The sequence below is a fragment of the Pteropus alecto genome, unplaced genomic scaffold (assembly GCF_000325575.1).
Source record: "Pteropus alecto unplaced genomic scaffold, ASM32557v1 scaffold67, whole genome shotgun sequence".
NCBI lineage: Eukaryota > Metazoa > Chordata > Mammalia > Chiroptera > Pteropodidae > Pteropus > Pteropus alecto.
The window spans coordinates 8554914-8572938 of NW_006441061.1; the positions used below are offsets into that span (position 1 = coordinate 8554914).

General features: G+C 64.4%; 2 protein-coding genes across 8 annotated transcripts in view; one reads left to right on the forward strand and one right to left on the reverse strand.

Annotated features, from left to right (window-relative positions):
• Nucleotides 1-10542, forward strand: part of SARDH (sarcosine dehydrogenase) — a 54131-nt gene extending 43589 nt beyond the window's left edge. For all 7 annotated transcript variants that reach the window (XM_025051215.1, XM_006918096.3, XM_025051217.1 and 4 more), the window contains 4 exons: nucleotides 5118-5280; nucleotides 5662-5830; nucleotides 6962-7097; nucleotides 9499-10542. In XM_025051215.1, the coding sequence (XP_024906983.1) occupies nucleotides 5118-5280; nucleotides 5662-5830; nucleotides 6962-7097; nucleotides 9499-9624 (594 nt within the window). In that variant the 3' untranslated portion in view covers nucleotides 9625-10542. The remainder of the gene's footprint in view (nucleotides 1-5117; nucleotides 5281-5661; nucleotides 5831-6961; nucleotides 7098-9498) is intronic.
• A 6656-nt stretch (nucleotides 10543-17198) lies between these two features.
• Nucleotides 17199-18025, reverse strand: part of DBH (dopamine beta-hydroxylase) — a 15014-nt gene continuing 14187 nt past the window's right edge. The window contains exons 11-12 of the mRNA XM_015594134.1: nucleotides 17435-17474; nucleotides 17199-17330 (exon numbers count right to left, since the gene is read on the reverse strand). Coding sequence (XP_015449620.1) covers nucleotides 17199-17330; nucleotides 17435-17474 — 172 coding nt within the window. The remainder of the gene's footprint in view (nucleotides 17331-17434; nucleotides 17475-18025) is intronic.

Genomic DNA, 18025 nt, shown 5'->3' on the forward strand with positions numbered 1-18025 from the left:
CCACCAACACACATTACCCTCTGGGACTAAATCACTGGGAGAGATGACCTCCCCCCACCCTCTCCCCAGCGCACCAGAGCAGAACATTCTTAGAACCCAGAATGTTCTCAGAGGCTTCAGAGGGGTTAATAAAATGAAGATCCCCTGAACGTACCACCAGCTTTTGCCTCTCCCCTCTCCCTTGCTTTCGGGGTGCAGGGTGCACGTGCTCTGATGGCTGCCCATCTCTGGCCTCCAGGGCCCCTGAGATCCTCACTCATTGAAGGGCTCACCGGGTTTGGTGGATGTGCCCGGTGTGTCGGGGATGCTGTTACACAACCAAACGCCTCGGAAACTTGTAAAACCACCAAGAGCTAATGTGATGACATGCTGGCCTGTGTCTGTGGGCGCATCTGCTGTGCCCCCTCTGCGGTGTTCACCCAGAAAGGCACGCTTCAGGCGAGTTCCCATGACGCACGTGTCCAGAGCACCCACTGGAGCAACGTGGCCTCCCTGCCCCGGGCGCCCGCATGGCCTTTGATCGAACTGAGGCGGGGACCCAGCACCTCCTTGGACTCGAGTCATCTCGAGGGAAAGCTGGCAGGAAGTTCAGTGATGCTCCAGGCGTGGAATCAAGCCCCCCGAATCCGCGTTTCACTGAAACCCGAGCAAATGCCCTCCCACCCAAAAAATATTCGGTGGGTGAGTGGAGGGCCCTGTGCACGGTCCGCGTCTGAGTCCACCTCCTCCCGCCCTCGCTCCGGGCACGGGAACGTCAAGCAAGCACAAATCACTCGTCCCTCAGGGCCGTAGGCGCCCTCGGTGGAGAAAAGGGTGTTTCGTTTTGTTTTTACTATCCTGACCATTTTAAGCGTATGGCTCAGCAGTGTTGAGCACACTCACCTCCTTGGGCAACTGATCTCCGCAAATTTTTCATCCTGCAAAACGGAAACTCTGTATTCATTAAACAACTCTTTCGTCCCCTCGGCTCCTGGTCACCATCGTTCTACTTTCCAGTTTTATGAATTTGCCTACTTCAGGTACCTCGGATAAGCGGAATCATACACAATGTGTCTTTTTGTGGCTGGAGTATTTCACTCGGCATAAGGTCCCCGAGGTTCATCCATGAGGTAGCGAGGGTCAGGATTCTCTTCCTTTTTACTGGCCGAATAATATTCCGTCGTGTGTTTAATGTTACGCTTTGTCCGTCATCTGTTGATGGACACTCGGGTTGCTCCTGCCCTGTGGAGAATGCTGCTGTGAACACGGGTGTGCGAGTATCAGCTCGCAATCTTTCTTCAATTCTTGTGGATATAGTTCCAGAAGTAGAATGCTGGACATTCGGTCGTGTTTTCTGTTTTCCGGACGCACCATGTTATAGTTCCGCCCGCTGTGCCCGAGGGTTCCAGTTTCTCCGTATCCTTGCCAACACCGATTATTTTCTGTTGTTGTTTTTTTGATAGTAACCATCCTAATTGGGATGCGGTCACATCTCGCTGGGGTTTTGATTTGCGTTTCTCTCACGATTAGTGATATTGAGCATCTTTCCATATGCTTGTCGGCCATTCGTATATTATCTTGGAGGAAATGTCTATTCGAGTCATTTACTCGTTTCTTAACCCAATTATTTGTTGAGTGGCAGAAGTTCTTTATGTATTCTGGGTATCGAGCCCATTTTGGAGATACGATTTATAAATATTATTTATAAATATTTTCTCCCCTTCTGCGGGTTACCCTTCACCGTTTATCGTACGCTTCGATACACGGCTTTTACATTTGATGTCGTCTCGTTAGAATATTTTCGCTTTTGTCGTCTATGTCTTTGGTGTCATAGGTAAGGAATCACCGCCAAGTCCAATGTCAGAGAGCTTTTCTCCTCTGTTTTCTTCTAGGAGTTTTGTTCATTTAGGTCTTCGATCCATCGTATGTGGTGTAGGATAAGGGTCCCCCTTCATTCTTCAGCTTTCCAACACCATTCACCCTTTCTCTGTTGTGCGGTCTTGGCACCCTTGTTGAAGGTCCCTTGGCCGTAGACACGAGAGTTTATTTCTGGACTCTCTTTTCTATTCCGTTCGTTTTTTCCGTCTGACTTTATGCCAGTACCACACTGGTTCGATTATGGTCGCTTTGCAGGAAATTTAAAATCATGAAGCGTGAGTCCTCCAGGATTGTTCTTTCTCAAGACCGTTTTGGCACGGGAGGTCCCTTGAGATTCTCCATGAATCTTAGCATGAGTTTTTCTATTTCTTCAAAAAAACACGGGAGTAGGATTTTTCTAGGGGTCGCACCAAATCCGTGGACGGCACCGAGGAGGCCGCTGCGTCTTCGCGTCCAGGGGCCTCGGGCGTCAGCGTGTCGGCCTCCTTCGTTTTCTTCGCCGACGTTTCTTTCCGCGTGCGAATCTTTCGCTCCCACGGTTCGGTTTATTCCTACGCGTTTTATCCTTTTTGACGCTCTCGTACATGGGATTTTTTTTTTTTTCTTCTAATTTCCTTTTCGGAGGATTCGTTATGGGTATAGAACTGCGACTGATTTCTGCGTGTCGATTTTCTATCCTGCAGCCTTGCTGGAATGCTTACGAGTTCCAACAGTATTTGGGGGAGTCCGTATGGAGACAAAAGGGTTTGAACAAAACCGGGTTTAGGTCCTCCCCGTGGCTCCGCCCACTTCCGGCGCCTTCCATAAGCATGCAGGGCTCTGTTTTGCAAGGGGATTAGCTTGGGGCTCGCTTTTCAAGTCCACTCGGGCCTACACTTGCCGGCAGATGGATGTGTACCAGGCCTCGTACTTCCCATGAAGCTGGTGCTCAAAGGACTGGCCTCACCCCACTTATGAGACGAGGCGCTGAGGTGGGGGAAGCTGACCGTGGGGGTGGCCGAGAGGTTCCGGTGCCGCCGTCCCCACCCAAGTCTGGCCGACCCAGAGCCCACGTTCCAGACATCGTCACGCTCGGCCTTTCCCCTCATTCGGAGAGGACTCCCCCTCTCCAGTGCCAGACGGCTCAGGAACCAGTGGTTCCGTGAACTGAGAAATTCCCCGAACGCACCCCTCGCGCTGCCGGGAAGCAGAGGTCCGCCTGCTCCCGTGTCCCTCCTCCGCTCAGGAGGCGTCGCTTCAGCCCGCGCGCCCGACCCTCTCCCTCAGCTGGGGACCTGCGCGTCTGACCCGAAGCCTCAGTCCTGGGGCCGGTAACCGTGAGCTCATCTCTCCCTGAGCTCCTCGGCAGGCCCGTTGACAAGGTGATCTTTGTCAGGGCCTACGGCTGGCACCGGGCAAGCCGCGGAATGTCAACAGTACATTTTCTGTGTCAGTTTTGAGTTTTTCGAGAGGCCCGGGCAAATGGCAGCTCGCAGCAAATGTGCGATGTTTCAAAGGCTTTCGGAATCCGGCCTTGGGCAGCAGCGTGACTAAAGCGTCGGGTTTATAAGGAGCTGGGTCCATGGTCAGGTTAATAAGGAGCAGGGTGGCCTTGAGCCCTGGGCAGATGTCGTCCGTGGGAGCTGTGCCTGGCTCGGCCCCCTCTGCGCGCTCTGCGCCTGGCTGTGCTCTCGACATCCCTTCCGTGGGCAGCCCCGGGACCGAGCGCCCAGGCCTGACCCGTAAGCACACTGTGAATTCAAGCGTGGGCCTGAAGGCCTGTGTAAATGACATGCAGCCAAACCAACCGTGCCGGGAAGGTCACATGCTGCTGGATGGGGAGTCGCCCCACGCTGACTCACGCAGCTGCTTGCCTGGTACACGGGGGTGCGAGACACACACGCCCAGAGACCAGCTGTCCCCACGGGGGCTGGGTGTGCTCGGGCCAGCCTCCGTTTCTGCGTCATCCTTGGACATTGTTTACGGTGGCCCTCGTCACGCAGAGCCGAGAAGGGGCTCGATGACGTGCTGTGTGTGAGGGGCCCCGTGGATGGCCCTGCCATTTCTGTGGGGCTTGGGGGCTCACCGTCCCGTGCCTGGCCTCCAGGACCCAGCTCTCACGCTAGGCTTGCCAAGTCAAATGTCCGAAGGCGGAGGGCGAGGCCCCGCCAGCTCCACCCGATGGCCTTTGTCTCCTGTCCCCACTGCATGCCCGCCCAGCTCCGAGCCTTTGCACCTGCTCCTCCTGGAAGGCCCGTCGGCAGCGGCAAACTCTCCCCACCTTCCAGTGCATCCGACCCTCTGGGCAGGCCTGTCTCTCCCGGCGCTGTGCCCACACTGAGCGCGGTTGCCCCTGAACCGGCCTGTGCTACTGCCTGAGTCCTTCTAAGACTTGAGTCCTGGGGACACAGAGGCCATGTGTCCCTTCTGGCCTAGGCTGACCAGGCTGGGGGCGGGGGTGGTCGGCGCTCAGCTGTGTCCCTCTCAGCGCCCCCGGACCCGCCGAGTGCGGCCCTGATGATGCTCACGCTGCGGCTGCCGCCCCGTCAGCTCCTTCACGGACGAACCTCGGAGCTCCTCAGAGCAGACGCGGCCAGGGCTCCTGCCTCACCACAGACAAGGAAGTGGGGGTACAGGGGCCGAGCGGCCCACGCTCAGTGATCAAACGGCGGCCTCCCAGAGAGACGTCTGGAACCTGCGGCCCTGGCGTTATCTGGAAATAGGGTCTTTGCAGGTGTAAGGTCGAGGTCTCGGGATGAGGTCATCCAGGATTAGAGCGCGTCCTAAATCCAGTGACAGGTGCTTTGATAAGGGATGAAAGAGAAGACAGATGTGGGGTGGGGAGGCCTGTGACATGGACGCAGAGACTGGGGTGACGCGGCCACCAGCCCCGGCGTGCTCGGGCCCCCGGAAGTGGGAGGGGCAGGGAGGGAGTCCCCTGGAGCCTCGGGGGGGGGCTCCAGCACTGGAAGGGAGCCCGTGTCTGCCACCCCGTTTGTGCCACCGGCCATGGCGGCCCCAGGAGAGTCACCCCGTCGCTCAGAGGAGCCGAGGCCTGGGGACCGTGCGTCCACTTTCTCCTGCTTGCACCGTCCTCACCCCTTCTCCCCTTAAAGATGTCCCGAGCGCTCCTGGGAACTCTCCTTGGGAGACCCCGCTGCAGGGGCCCGGGACTGGCTAATAATGACGGTAACGATGGTGCCAGCAGGCGCGGTCCACCGGTGGGTGGCAGCTGGCCCTCGACTTCGGTCGTCTGACCCCGGCCCGTGTGTCCCCCCCAGGTCCGGGCCATGAGGCTGTCCTTCGTGGGGGAGCTGGGCTGGGAGCTGCACATTCCGAGGCTGTCCTGCGTGCCCGTGTACCAGGCCGTGATGGCAGCGGGAGCCAAGCACGGCCTGGTCCCCGCGGGCTACCGGGCCATCGACAACCTGAGCATCGAGAAAGGTGGGCACAGGGTCCGGACGGCGCTGGTGGGTGGCCCAGAGCCACGCTGGGGACAAAGGAGTGACGGCCTCACGTCTGTCCCCTGTCACCCTTCCTGTCCCCCCACCCTTCCCCCTGCCACCGACACTGTCCATTTCCTGAAACCCCTCGCTGCCTCTGAGCCAGGCCTGGCGTGGTGCTTGGACCTCCGCCCCCTGCACTTGGAGGGGGGCCTTGCCCGGCAGTGGGGGGCGGGGACCAGGGCTGGGCTTGCCTTCAGCACCTACTTTCCACGACTGAGTGCTGCCAGCCTGTGCAAACCACCCCCCTGCACCCCCAGCCCGTGGCTGGGAGGCGTCTGGTCCAGGGGGCGCTGAGCCCACGGTGCCCCTCTCCACACAGGCTACCGGCACTGGCACGCAGACCTGCGGCCGGACGACAGCCCCCTGGAGGCAGGCTTGGCCTTCACCTGCAAGCTCAAGTCCGCCACCCCGTTCCTGGGGCGCGAGGCCCTGGAGAAGCAGCGGGCCCAGGGCCTCCGCCGGCGCCTGGTGTGCCTCACCGTGGATGAGTGAGTATCCGGTGGTCCTCAGCCCCTCCGGAAGGGTGGGGTCAGCAGGGCCCATGGGACGTGGCGAGGGCAGGCCCGACCCCAGTGCAGGTTTGAAGAGAGAAGGACTCTGCCAGGCCAGTGCTGGGCGTGGGGGTGCAGGCCGAGCGTGGGGTGAGGGCGAGGTGAGCGTGAGCCCCGCCCGAGCCAGCCCCCCATACCCTGCTGCTGCCCCCATAATGTTCCAGTTAAACCCCTCCCTCGACAGGGAGCTGGGGGGAGGGGCTCGGCGGGGGCCAGCGTCCCCTCCTACAGAGACGAGACCTCAGGTACCAAGGGACAGGGAGACTCACGGTGGCCACGCCGTGGGTAGGGGGGCCCCCTTTGCGCTCCCCTGAGGGGCGGCTTTAGCATGCTGCTCAGTCGGGCCCCTGGGGTCCGGGCCCACGCTGCCCCTGGTCCGGGCGCCTGGATCCCACGCGGGCCAGGTCGCTCTGAAGTGACAGTGCTGGTGCCAGACGCGATCAGCGACAGCAGTCTGCAGGACGGCGGTGGCTCTGGCTTCGTGGCTCTGGAGCTGACAGCCAGGGCCGCTTCTCCCAGATTTCTGGAGCTTTCAAGGGAAGTGTCAGGCGTGACAGGGCCTCAAGGAAAGGCAGAGAGTGAACCGAGCTGCGCCTTGTCAGCGTCCGGTGGCTTCTCCTTGTTCCCGTCGGGCCGGCTCTGCGTGACTGCTTGTCCCCACCCAGCGCAGCTCGGCTGTGGCCGGGGGCGCAGACGGAGCGGGGGCTGCAGCCTGCAGTTCCGCTCGTTAGGATGTGGGCGGTGGGGTCGCAGGGAACTGCTGTGACTGTGCTCTGGGCCGTGGGCCAGGCAGTGGCCTCCTGAGCCCGTTCCCTCATGAAGGACAGCACTGACTTTAGCCGTCATCCATGGGGCACGTGGGGCCCAGGCCGTCACCCCAGGTCACGTGCCGGGGGCCCCCAGACCCGTCCGGGCCTCTTCCACCCGGCACCGGGCTCACGAGACATGAGCCACCGTCGCCGGCGGGCGTGGGCCGCTTCCGTCTCTCCCTGGCCAGGCCGAGGTGCAGGTGTTTCCTCAAGGAGGGCGGGGGACTCGGGTCCCAGCCCCCTCTGTCGCTTCTTCCAGAAAAGTGCCCGTCTTCGGCCTGGAGGCCATCTGGAGGGACGGCCGAGTGGTGGGCCACACCCGCAGGGCCGGCTTCGGGTTCGCCATCGACAAGCCCATCGCCTACGGCTACGTCCGGGACCCCAGCGGCGGGCTGGTGAGTCCCGTGCCCAGCCCTGCCGAGGGGGGCCCTCGCCCCTCCGGCTCCGAGCATGCGGGCCGGGGGCCGTGTCTCTGGGCGCAGTCGGCGTCTGCTCCTGTATTTTCTTCCTGAAAGAGCCCGACTTTGCGAGCTCCAGGCTTCTCCTGGTCAGGCACGGGCTCTGGGCCAGGCGGGCACCCTCTGCTCCCTGGGTGCTCCGGGAAGACTCCAGGGTGGGTGGGGGCCTGGACTTGGGTGCTCTCGAGGCCCACGTTCCTCCTTTCCTCCCTCGCCCAGACGCGCCCCAGGCAGGGGGCCCTCGAGCGGGCGGAGCTGGCAGGACCCAGATGCCCCCTCCTGCCCCGACCCCGCCAAGAGCTCACACTGGGAGGGAGAGCGACGATGGGCGGAGGGTCTGAGTGCGGACGTTGTCCCCTGCCCCGGGCCCCAGCCCACAGCGATGCCCTCCGCCCGGCCCCCAGCTCTGGGACTGGAGCGGTCGCTGCAGCCTCGGGCTGCCCTCCTTGGCCAGCAGGCCCCTGCTGCCTGCCTGGCACGCTGACCGTGTCCACAGGCACACGGCGTCAGCGCCCGTCTGTGGAGGCTGAGGGAACGGAGGCCTGGAGAGGTTCGGGGGCCACAGTGACACACCTCCCCCGCCGCCCCACCACAGGCGGGCCTGGTGCTGTGGTCGCTTCTGCTAGATGAGGACCAGGGGGTGCGGGTTGGGTCATGGCCGAAGGTCCCCAGCTGGAGGTGGCCTGCCCGGGAGCTGGGCTCGGAGCCGGCGCGCTGACCTGCTGCTGCGTCGCCCTCGGCCTTCGCCGCCCCACTGGGCCGGCTGTGGCACCAGCTCCTCTGGGCTCCGTGCCTCAGGCTGCCCAGATGGGCGGTGACCTTCCCAGAGTCTCGGCTGCCCAGGACTGTCCCCACCCCCGCATGCCCCATGGGGTCTGGCTCTAGCTTCGGGCCGAGGAAATCCCACCCTGGCCACCTGCCTCCTAACTCAGTCCCCTCCTAGCCGCTGGGGGCTGAGGACCAGAGGGACCAAGGCTGCCTGAGCGCTTGGAGGCTGCACGGGGGTCCCAGCCACCTGGACCTGGGCAGACCCCTCCCAGGGCCCAGGCCGCGGCCTCGCACACTCTCCCGTGTAGCATGGCGTTGTGCACGCACAGGTACACGTGTGCATGCACTCACACTGCACGGGGGCACGCAGGTGTGTACACCCACAGGCGCACACACACACACATACACACACGTGTACACACAGGTGTGCACGCGCACAGGTGCACACAGGCCTGCTCTTGCACGTGCACACACACGCTGGCACCATGCACGCTCATAAAGACACGTGTGCATTTGGGCACATTCTGGGAGCTGGGCAAGGAGACGGGAGGGCATCATGATCTAAAATCTAAACATTTTGCCCAAACAACTATTTATAGACCCCAATAACCCCCCATGGAGCACAGATGCCTCCCTCCACAGAGGGCCTCCAGGACTCCGAGCCCCGGAGGGGTCTCCGTGCTCGTGCAGGACAGCTGGGTGGTGTGACTTGCTGTCACTGCCAGTGCCTTGATGGCTTCACCTGCTGGCCTCTTGAGGGTCCCACGCCAGCCCCGTGACAGCTCAGACACCGATGCCCAGGGAGCCCATGGCAATGGGGGCTGCGAGGCCACCCAGCTGGGCCCGGCTCCAGAGCTCTCCGTCCTGAGCCCTTGACAGTCTGGACAGCTCTGGGCTGCAGGGCCCACCCCACCCCTGACAGCGGGGAGGGGCACTTGAGGGGCAGTGACGGGGAGCGGGCAGGAGTGAGTCAGCCCAGCCCAGGCGGGCGACATGCTGGGCCTGGCACGCAGGCCCAGGGGGAGGCTCGCAGCTCCCGCCCGGGGCCTCCAGCAAGGTTGTGCCCTGCGGCGAGTGGCGAGGTTCAGATGTGGGCTTGGCAGCGACAGCCTTGGGGCTGTGCCCGGGGCCGGCTCTGTGACCTTGGCCGAGGGCTTCTCTCTGGGCCTCGGTCTCCTTCCTCATCTGCAGTGAGGACGGACTCCCGCCGGCCGCACGAGCCATCACAGACGGCCGCTCGGCGTCGGTCCCGAGTTGCGGGAAAGAGGGGTCCTCTGCCCCCCAGAGAGGAGCCCTCGACAGCCTCCCCTACCCCTGGGGTCCCCGCCCTGGGCGCAGTCAAAGCCAGACCTTGGCCTGCGGGGCGCAGGCGCTCGAGTCCAGCTCCAAGGCATAGGGACCCGGGCCCTACCTGTCCAGGTAGCTCCTAGGTTTGGGGGGGGGCTTTGGCACAGTGACGGGTTTACCCACAGGGGAGTTAGTGAGGCCGAGACCCCCTCCCGAGAAGCAGGCGGTGACAGCACCACTAGAAAGTAGCGAGTGACCGCGTCCCCCCCTCCCCCGCCCCCAGGTCTCGCCGGACTTCGTGAAGAGTGGGGACTATGCCCTGGAGAGGATGGGGGTGACCTACCCTGCCCAGGCTCATCTGAAGTCTCCCTTCGATCCCGACAACAAGCGGGTGAAAGGGATCTATTGATGGGGCCCCTGGAGCAGGTCCTCAGCTGCCGAGGGGGCCAGACACCTGCCCGCCCCCACCACGGGCCCCACAGGGCCCGTGCTGCCCCGGGACCTGGGACCTGGACCCCAGCCGAACTCGAATCTTCCCTGCCCTCGGTCCAGGCCTGCTGACCCCCAAACAGATATGGACAGATGACCCAGGGGGCCCGTCCTGCGCCCACCCCCTTAAAACACAGACCCGTAACTTCTTGGGCTCGGGGACCACGAGAGGCCTCTTGCAAGGTGCTTAGTAAACATAGCGAGCCCAGCACAAAAGCAGGCGCACAGAGGCTCCCCCGGCTGTCCGGGGCGTAGAGAGTCGGAGGTGCCCCGGAATCGGGGGCACAGTGGGGTCGATGAGGGATGTCTGCCTGGGGCACAGTGTGGAAGGCACGGGGCATGCGTGCCAGACGGGCCCTGGCCCCCATCAGGGCTGATCGGCAGGATGGTCTGTTTCCCGGGCGTGGGAGGGGAGGGGTCGGCCTCGACCTCTGAGCCTCGCGCAGGGGTCGGGCTCCGGTCAGCGCCGTCCCTCACCCCGCAGAAATGCCACCTCCTGCCTGTTTCCCCGACTCGGTCTGGGTGAGAATCCGGCGGAGCCCTCTCGCCGGGCGGCCTTCGTCCTCGCCGTGTGATCAGGACACGGCTCCTGCCCTTGTCCCCTCCGCTTCCGGCCTCCGGCGGGAGGACCTCGCACAAGGCCTTGAATGGGGTGAAGGCCCTGCTCCCCTTGGCTGGGCCTTCAGAATGCTCATCTGCCCTGTGCCCTGCCTCCCCGCCCGGGATGGGCATCTGGCCCACGCCCCTGTGCCCAGGTCCCTCCCCCGTTGCCTCCCCCGCTCCCCCTCCACCCCGGCAGGGTTTGGTTGCCCACTGTGCAGCCCCAATAAAGCTGTACCACCCCATGTCCAGGTGTTCTTGGCGTCCGGAAAGCAGAGGGTGGCAGATGCTCAGGGGACAGAGCACGAGGTTCCCACGATGAAGGCGGGGGGCAATGCCATGACTGGGGCGCAGGCCCTGATTGCTCTCGGAGGCCCACGCGCCCCGCGGCCCACTCTGGGCTGGGCTGGAAGGGGTGGACCAGTGAAGTCGAAGCCATGGAAGACGCTTGGTTTCAGACGGCCTTCGGCCCCTCGCCAGGCCACGGGCTGGGGCGCGCGTGGTGGTGGGGGGCTCTGCCTTTCCCAGGCCTCAGGCGAAGAGACACCTGTTCCTGCACCGAGGCCCGGGGGGCCGAGGGGACCCCAAGGGATGAGAGGAGGAGACAGGCGGCCAGCTCCCCAGATGGCCTGGCCTGCGCCTGCGAGCTCTTAGGGTTGGCCGCAGACCCCTGGAGCAGCCCGTGTTCACTCCACAGCCTGTCCAGGGAGGGGGCCCGAGGACAGGGAGGTCGGACCCCGGTTCCAATCGACTCCTTTCTCAGAAACAGAAACTTTCACGCGCTTTGCTCCTGTGTGTGCGTTTGCTCCTCCCCGAGGGGTGACGAGAGGCGTCATGAGCCGCTTTGCACGCTCACCGCACGCTCAGCCACCTCATTCCGCAGGGAGGTCCGGGCTGTGCCCTGCCCCATGCCTCCCCCTGTCCCGGCCTGCCCAGCATCACCGTCCCCCTAAGCTCGTCCCGCTGGCGACCCCAGGTCAGCCCTTCCTGGCTCCTGACCTAGAGACACTGGTCGCCGGATCTGGTTTTGAAGGTGCTTTCTGGGGAAAATGAGCACTGTGCCAGGAACGCTGGGCACACTGGGCTGAGCTCGACTGGGCATCGTGACAGGAGAAAGGGGTCCCCTGTGCCCTCAGCAGAGCCTGGAGCTCAGAGGCTCCGGGCAGGGAGCTCGGGCAGGGTGGTACCCTGCGGGGGGCAGGCAGACAGGCCCCCCGTTACCCAGCTCTCCCACTAGCTCCTTCCTGCCCGTCAGCCCCAGCAGGCAGCCTGGGCGTCCACACTGGGCCTCGGAGACCACGGGGGTCTCAGACCCCTCACCAGCAAGGCGGTGCACCAGAGTGAGGCCAGCACTCGGTCTCTGGTCTCCACGTGGTCGACAGGAAGAACCAGGGCTGGCGGGGACGAGGTGCCCGTCTCCCCCATGGGGACCAATGGCCCTGGCCGTGGAAAGCCCAAGCGGCTCCCAGGTCCTGGCCTGCCCGAGGCCTCACAGGCGCAGAGCTGCACAGGGTGCACCCCCCTCCAGCACAGCTGATGAAGGTGGCAACGGAGGCGTTTGGCAAAGGCGTGAGGGGCAGACGTAAGCGATGTCGAAGGGGACCCCTGTCCTGTGCGAGGCCCCGGGCTGGGCTGGACCCGCCACGCCCCGGGCAGCGCCTCCCGGGCTTCGGTCATTTCTCTGCCAGTGGGGCGTGGGGGGGCGCAGCCCTTTGGCGCTCCCTCTCTGCCTAGTTTTGGGGGCACCTCCAGGGGGGACTTCTGCCTGGCTGGGACCCTCCCTGCCCCCTCCAGCCTGGGTGTGGCCTCAGGGCTTAGCCTCGCCTGTGGGACGTGCACAGACTGGCCAGAGGGTTCAGCCAAGGTCAGCCGGCGACGTCCTAGCACGGCCCCCCTGGGGATGAGGGCGGCTGAGCCATCTGGCTCTGGGGTCCCCAGAGTGAGCTTCCAGAGGGCCCACCAGGCGGGGGCCCGGGGACCCTGGCAGGGCCCTCACTCCTGCAAGCAGGGGTCCCCCCGCCCAGGGGCGAGACGGAGAGAGAACGGGGCCTCCTGGGGCCGCGGGAGGAGCAGCGCGTGGCACGTGCCAAAAAAAGTGCCCGCCGCCGCCCCGCCCGGGGGGGGTAGGGGCTGCGGGGGGGGGGGGGGCCTGCCCCATGTCCTGCCTGCTCCTTGGCCGGGGCGGGGGGGAGCCTGAGGAGGCGAGGGGGCCGTGTGGCTGAGCATGGCCGGCTCCCGCGCCTCGCGCCACTGCGGGAAAGCCCGAGCGCTCCCCACCCGAGGCTCCCCAGCTCTGCTTTGTCGCCCTCGAAATATTCTTCGACCTCCCCCAAATTAAAGGCTTAGAGCCCAGGGCTCCCCCTGCGAGCTAACGAGCTGCCCTCTGCGTGCCAGCTGACTCACGGGGCCCTTCCTGCCCTTGGCCCAGGAGACGGGGCTTGGTGGCCTGGGGGTCACTGTCCCAGCCAGCACAGCGCTGCACGTCTCTCCTAGCAACTGCCACGTGGGGCCCTAAATAACCACCTCCCCCCACCCCGAAGAGTAGGCACTCGCCTCGGGTGGGGAAGGGACAGCGTCCAAGCCCGAGGCAAAGCTTTGATTTCCGGCAGGGGAGGGAGCGGAGGGCCACCGTCCCCAGGCAGAAGCAAATGTCTCCTGGTGGGGGACAAGGGGTGTGCCCGGGGGAGGCAGCAAGGGGTGCCTCTGGCCGCTGGCCGCGTGGCGGGGCGTCCAGGTGTGGGGGGCAGTGTGACGATGTCCCTCCTCTGCTCTCACATTCTGGAATTTGCCAGCGGACCTCACTGGCTCGCCCTCCCGACTGCCCGGAGCCTGACCCCCCTCTGCACCCACGGCCCCCCAACCCACGCTCCTCCTTCCTCCCCCCGCCCCTGCTTGCCCCGCTCTGCTCAGCCACGCGGCCCCCTCGCCTCCTCAGGCTCCCCCCCGCCCCGGGCTTCTGCACGGCGGTCCCCTTCGGCCAGAGGGCCCTCCCCCACTTCCCCAGGGCACTCACTTCTCGCATTGGGGTTTTATCTAACATCAGGGTTGAGGGCCGCCCCTCGCACCCCGTCTACCTCTCTGGTCCACTCGGCCCTCCAGCATCTGTCGTGCATCCAGCATCTGTCACGTGTTAAGCTTTCCTGTTCGCTGACACCGCGTCCCCCACTGCAGTGGTACCCCCCGAGGGCATCATGTTTTCGTCGCTGTTGCCTCCCCAGTGCCGGACGAAGGAGCGACACCCAGGCCCAGCGGGACCGGGGGACAGTGGGGCCGGCTGGGGGCAGTCGTCACGGCTGTGGGTCCGTCCTGGGCTCAGATCTCTGTCGACAAGCGGGTGCGCTCGGGGACAGCTTCTAGACCCCGCTGAAATCGAGTTCTCGCATGACCCAGCCCCTCTGAAGCTCAGGAACACGGAGTGAGACCTCCTGGGTTCTAGTCTAGAATCTTCCACCGAAGGCTCCCCAGGTCCCTGTCAGACTCGGCCACAAAGCCAGAGGCGTCCGGCCTGGGGAGATGCGTCAAGTGTGGGCGACGGGACACGGGAGGAAACAGGACCACGTCCCGTGCGAGTCCCGTGGCCGCTGTCCACGGTTCCGGCGCGTCTGGGAAGGGCCTCGGCCCCCTGGGCTCAGGCGCGTGTGCCGGGGACGGAGCGGGGGCTGTGCCGTAACCAGAAGCTTGGCTCTGGCTGCAGATGAGCCGGGGGAAGGTGGGAGCCCAGGAAACCCAGGCTCAGCTTCTCCGTCCGCTCGACAGGGCGGGCGGGTGGGGGCCGAGATCAAGCCGGCCTTTGACACCTGGGGGAGCCCAAGGGTGTCTGTCCCCACTGGGGCACCTGGAGACGGGTGATGGTTTCTGATGGTTACGATGGGGTGCTGCTGAAGCCGTGTGGGGGACAGGGTAGGGGAGCCAGGAGCCAGAACCTTCTGCAGCAGGAGGGGTGATCCTCAGCTAGGTTCGTGGGAAGTCGCGTCCCTGGGCGGTGGTCCAGCTGCTCTGCCCAGAGCCGGCCGGAGAGGAGCCGCCGCAGCCCGTGAGGGTGAGGCCCAGCCCTGAAGATAAAGGTGCCCAGCTCCTGCCCACCGAGCTCAGCTCAGCTGGTGCCGCCTGGAACCACGGCCTTGGCCGGCGCTGCCCAGTAGAACTTCCTGGGTAATGGGAAGGCCGTCTGTCTGCTCTGTCCGGTACCGTGGCCACGGGCCACACGCGGCTGCTGAGAGCTTGAAATGTGGCCGGTGTGGCTGAGGACCCAAATGTTTCACTGTGTGCCATTGTAATTCGTTTAAAACTGAGCTTAAACAGCCGCACGAGGCTCCTGGCCACCGGACAGCACAGCCCTGGAGCATCCCGGCCCCAGCGTAGGCACACCTGCTCTGCCTGGCGCCCGAGGCTGGGATCCCTGCACTCCAGACGCCCCCACCCCCGGCCCCCCTTCACATTGACCCTGTGCGAGCACAGCTCAGCCCAGGACTCTGTCACTTCACGGCTGATGGGTCTTGTCCCTCTAGCAGCATCGAGGGGAACATTCTCCTCGGTGGGCAGGGGAGGGGACAGAGGCTCTGAGAGGTAAGGGCACGTGCCCCGGGCCATGGCAGACGGAGGAGCAGGGACCCAGACCCTCAGGAGCCCAGACCCTCCCCTGGTTCTTTCCGCCACCTGTCGGTCGGAAGGGCAAGCCCAAGGAGTCGTGGGAGGGGCCTGGCCAAAGCATTACCTGTGTTCAGGTAACGAAGCCTTTCCCCAGGTGTCCTTGCTTAGTCCTCACAAGGGCCAGGGCCAGTGCCTGCTTCCTAGGTAAGGGAGTGGACGCTGACAGCCCAGACCCTGTAGTCAGAGCTCGGGGCCCTCTGGGGACCCCGGCATCTAACTGGCGAGCTCTGAGCCTCAGTTTCCCCGCCCGCCAGCGGGAGCAGAAACGTCACGCACGTGGGGGGTTTGCGAGGGGCGTTTGCACCGGAGCGGTGTGCATGGTGGCAGCTCGGTCACAGCACCGAGTTTGCTCATCTGGGGCAGGTGCTGCAGTGGCCGCCCACGGGAGGAAGAGAATGACCAGCCGGAGAGTGAGGACGTGAGCGAGGCGCGTGTGCGTGTGTGCGCGTGTGCGTGTGTGTGTGTGCGTGTGTGTGTGCATGTGCATGTGCGTGTGCATGTGTGTGCGTGTGCATGTGCATGTGCGTGCGCGTGTGCGTGCGTGTGTGTGCGTGCGCGTCCGCGTGTGCGTGTGCGTGTGCTGGGGAGGTGGTCACTGTGGGTGGGGAAGGTTCCGGAGCGGCGTGTGATTTCTCATCACCGCTCATCCTCCAGGGGACCCAGGTGAGCCATGTCACACTTCACCTCTGTGAACCTCGATCCCCTCGTTGGTGAAACTGCAATGCCACAAGTAAGTGCCTCTCAGGTGTCCGGGGACAAAACGATGGTGGCCAGCAAAGGCTCGCGGGTGTGCAGAGCCCTGGGCTGACCAGGACCCTTGTCCGAGCTGGCAGACGGCCGCGGCCAGAGGAACAGCGTCCGAAGACCGAGGCCGGAGGCTGCGCAGGCTCCAGGCCGCCTCCCAAGCCTTCTCCGCGCAGGGAGGGGCCGCCCCCCACCTGTCATCTGAGGCTGTAAAGGTGATGGAGGGCGGCCAGCTCTGCGGCCTGTCGGGGCCTGGCATTTCGCGGCAGACGCGCCCCGTGACTCACGGTGCGGGGAAGCCGTGATTTATACGGCGCAGTGCGGAGCGTGCGGCCCGTGTGTTCCGTCCGTAATGAAGCGGTTCTCAAGAGAGGCAGCCACTTAGCTGACGTCTGGAGGGGGGAGTGCGTGGGGTGCGGGGGGGACTCGAAGGCCCATCCATCACCCTCTCTCTCCCCTAGAGACTGAGCAGCATTTTGCTGAGGTGGCTAAACACAGCCTAATCTGTTACTCCCCATGGAAACCAGCAAAGAGCTGAACTTGGCCTTAAATGGGAGGCAGCTCGGAGGGGAGGGAGGCGAAGCCGGACGCGGGAGCGTGAGGCGTGTTCCCGTCCAGCGTGGGGAGGACACTCAGGCCAGGCTCGTGCCCGCGGGGCAATGCTGCCCTGGATTAACCACCCCCGGGTGCCGTCTCGTGTGGCAGCTTCGCTCTCGTAACCGGCACGGCACGGGCCCCACTTGACCGGTGAGAAAACTTAGTGTCAGGGCGGTGCCGTGGCTGACCCGAGTCGCACATGCACGGAGAGGCGGCCCGGGCTCCGGACACCGTCCCGGTTCCAGAGCCCAGCTAGTACCTGCCGGCCAGCTGAGGGCAGCGTGGCCCAGGGCCACCGGCGGCTTCCCGAAGGAGCGGGCGCCCGGGCCCGCCCAGGTCTTCACCATCCCGTCCTCGGCGGTGGTGAGAAGTGATGTGAGTGTTTCCGTTTAGGTGGGTGAAAATATCTATTTACCCTGCACTGAGCGATCTCCCAGGCGCGTCTCTAACTAGCTAAATGGCTTGTCCTGCCTCTGTGGGCAGGGAAGCCGCCCACGGTGACAAACGAGCCGCACTGCAGAGAAATGTTTAAGTAGCGCCCACACCCGTCACCCTCAGCACAAATCGCCATCAACAGGGGGCTGAGCCTGCCGCACAGCCGGGGGTGGCTCGTGTCCCCAAACCGGTCCCTCCTAGTGAGATGGGCCCGGATGGTAGACCACTGAGCTGTGCAGGGGTCTGGGCTCGCCGGTCCTGGTGGGTCGGCAGGGAGGTCTCACGGGACCCTCGGCCATGCAGGGGGAGATGCTGGACTGGACCGCGGGCTCAGGCAGGGGCATGGTCCAGCCCTTCGTCCTGGGCACACAGAGCTGTTTCATGGGGGTCTCCAGGGTTGGGGTGCACAGCACTGGCATGAGTCCACGGGGACGGCATGGAGCAGGGAGCGAGGAGACGGCCCCCCATTCAACCTTTGCTCCCGCCGATGCTGACCACGGTGGGGCCGGCGGGACTCTGACCCTGGCTGGCGGGACACCGGGGGGTGGGCTCTTCCAGCTTGGAGACGATCTCCGGCAGGGGCTGACGGTCCCATTCACCCTGCAAGGACGGAGCCAGGAGGTAAACAGGCTAGAGCGAAACGGGGCGCCACCTCCCCAGCCACTTTCCCCAGCGACCTCTCGGCTTCCTGCCCTCACACTCACCTTGTCCCAAGCCAAACTCCCCCCGCCCTTGCCCCGGCAGCTACTTGGGGGTCCTTGCCCGGAGGTGATCCTGGCCCCTCCACCTCCCCACCCACCCTCACTTCAATCTTCACCCAAACCAAGCAATCAGAGGCCCTGGGTGCAGGCTGAAGTCTTAACCATCTACTCCGGACGAGGCTACATCAAATGCCACGTTTACAACCACACCGCACGTCCACCTGATGCCCCTCTCAGCCGAGCCAGGATCTACCTTTCCCTCGGGGCCAGGGGTGTTTGAGTTAGCAATTAATCCAGCTCCCAGATGCACCCAGGAGATCAGCCTCCCGATCCCCAGAGCCTTCCTGGCATGGGGCCGGCCCCGCCCCCACGGGCAGCTCGGTAATAAAGGAGCCGCTTGAATCTCCGAGTCTCAGATAAGGAGGTGAAGCCTCTCCAGACTGTTTGGTTTCTCACCCGCCCCTCCCCGCCCCGGGTTTATTTTTAGGCTCCGGGGGCGCTGCCGGCGCCCAGCTCACAGCTCACACCACTTGGGGGATGTGTCGTCCCCGTCCCCCGGGAGAGGGCAACCGCCCGCCCACGTGGGCTGCTCCC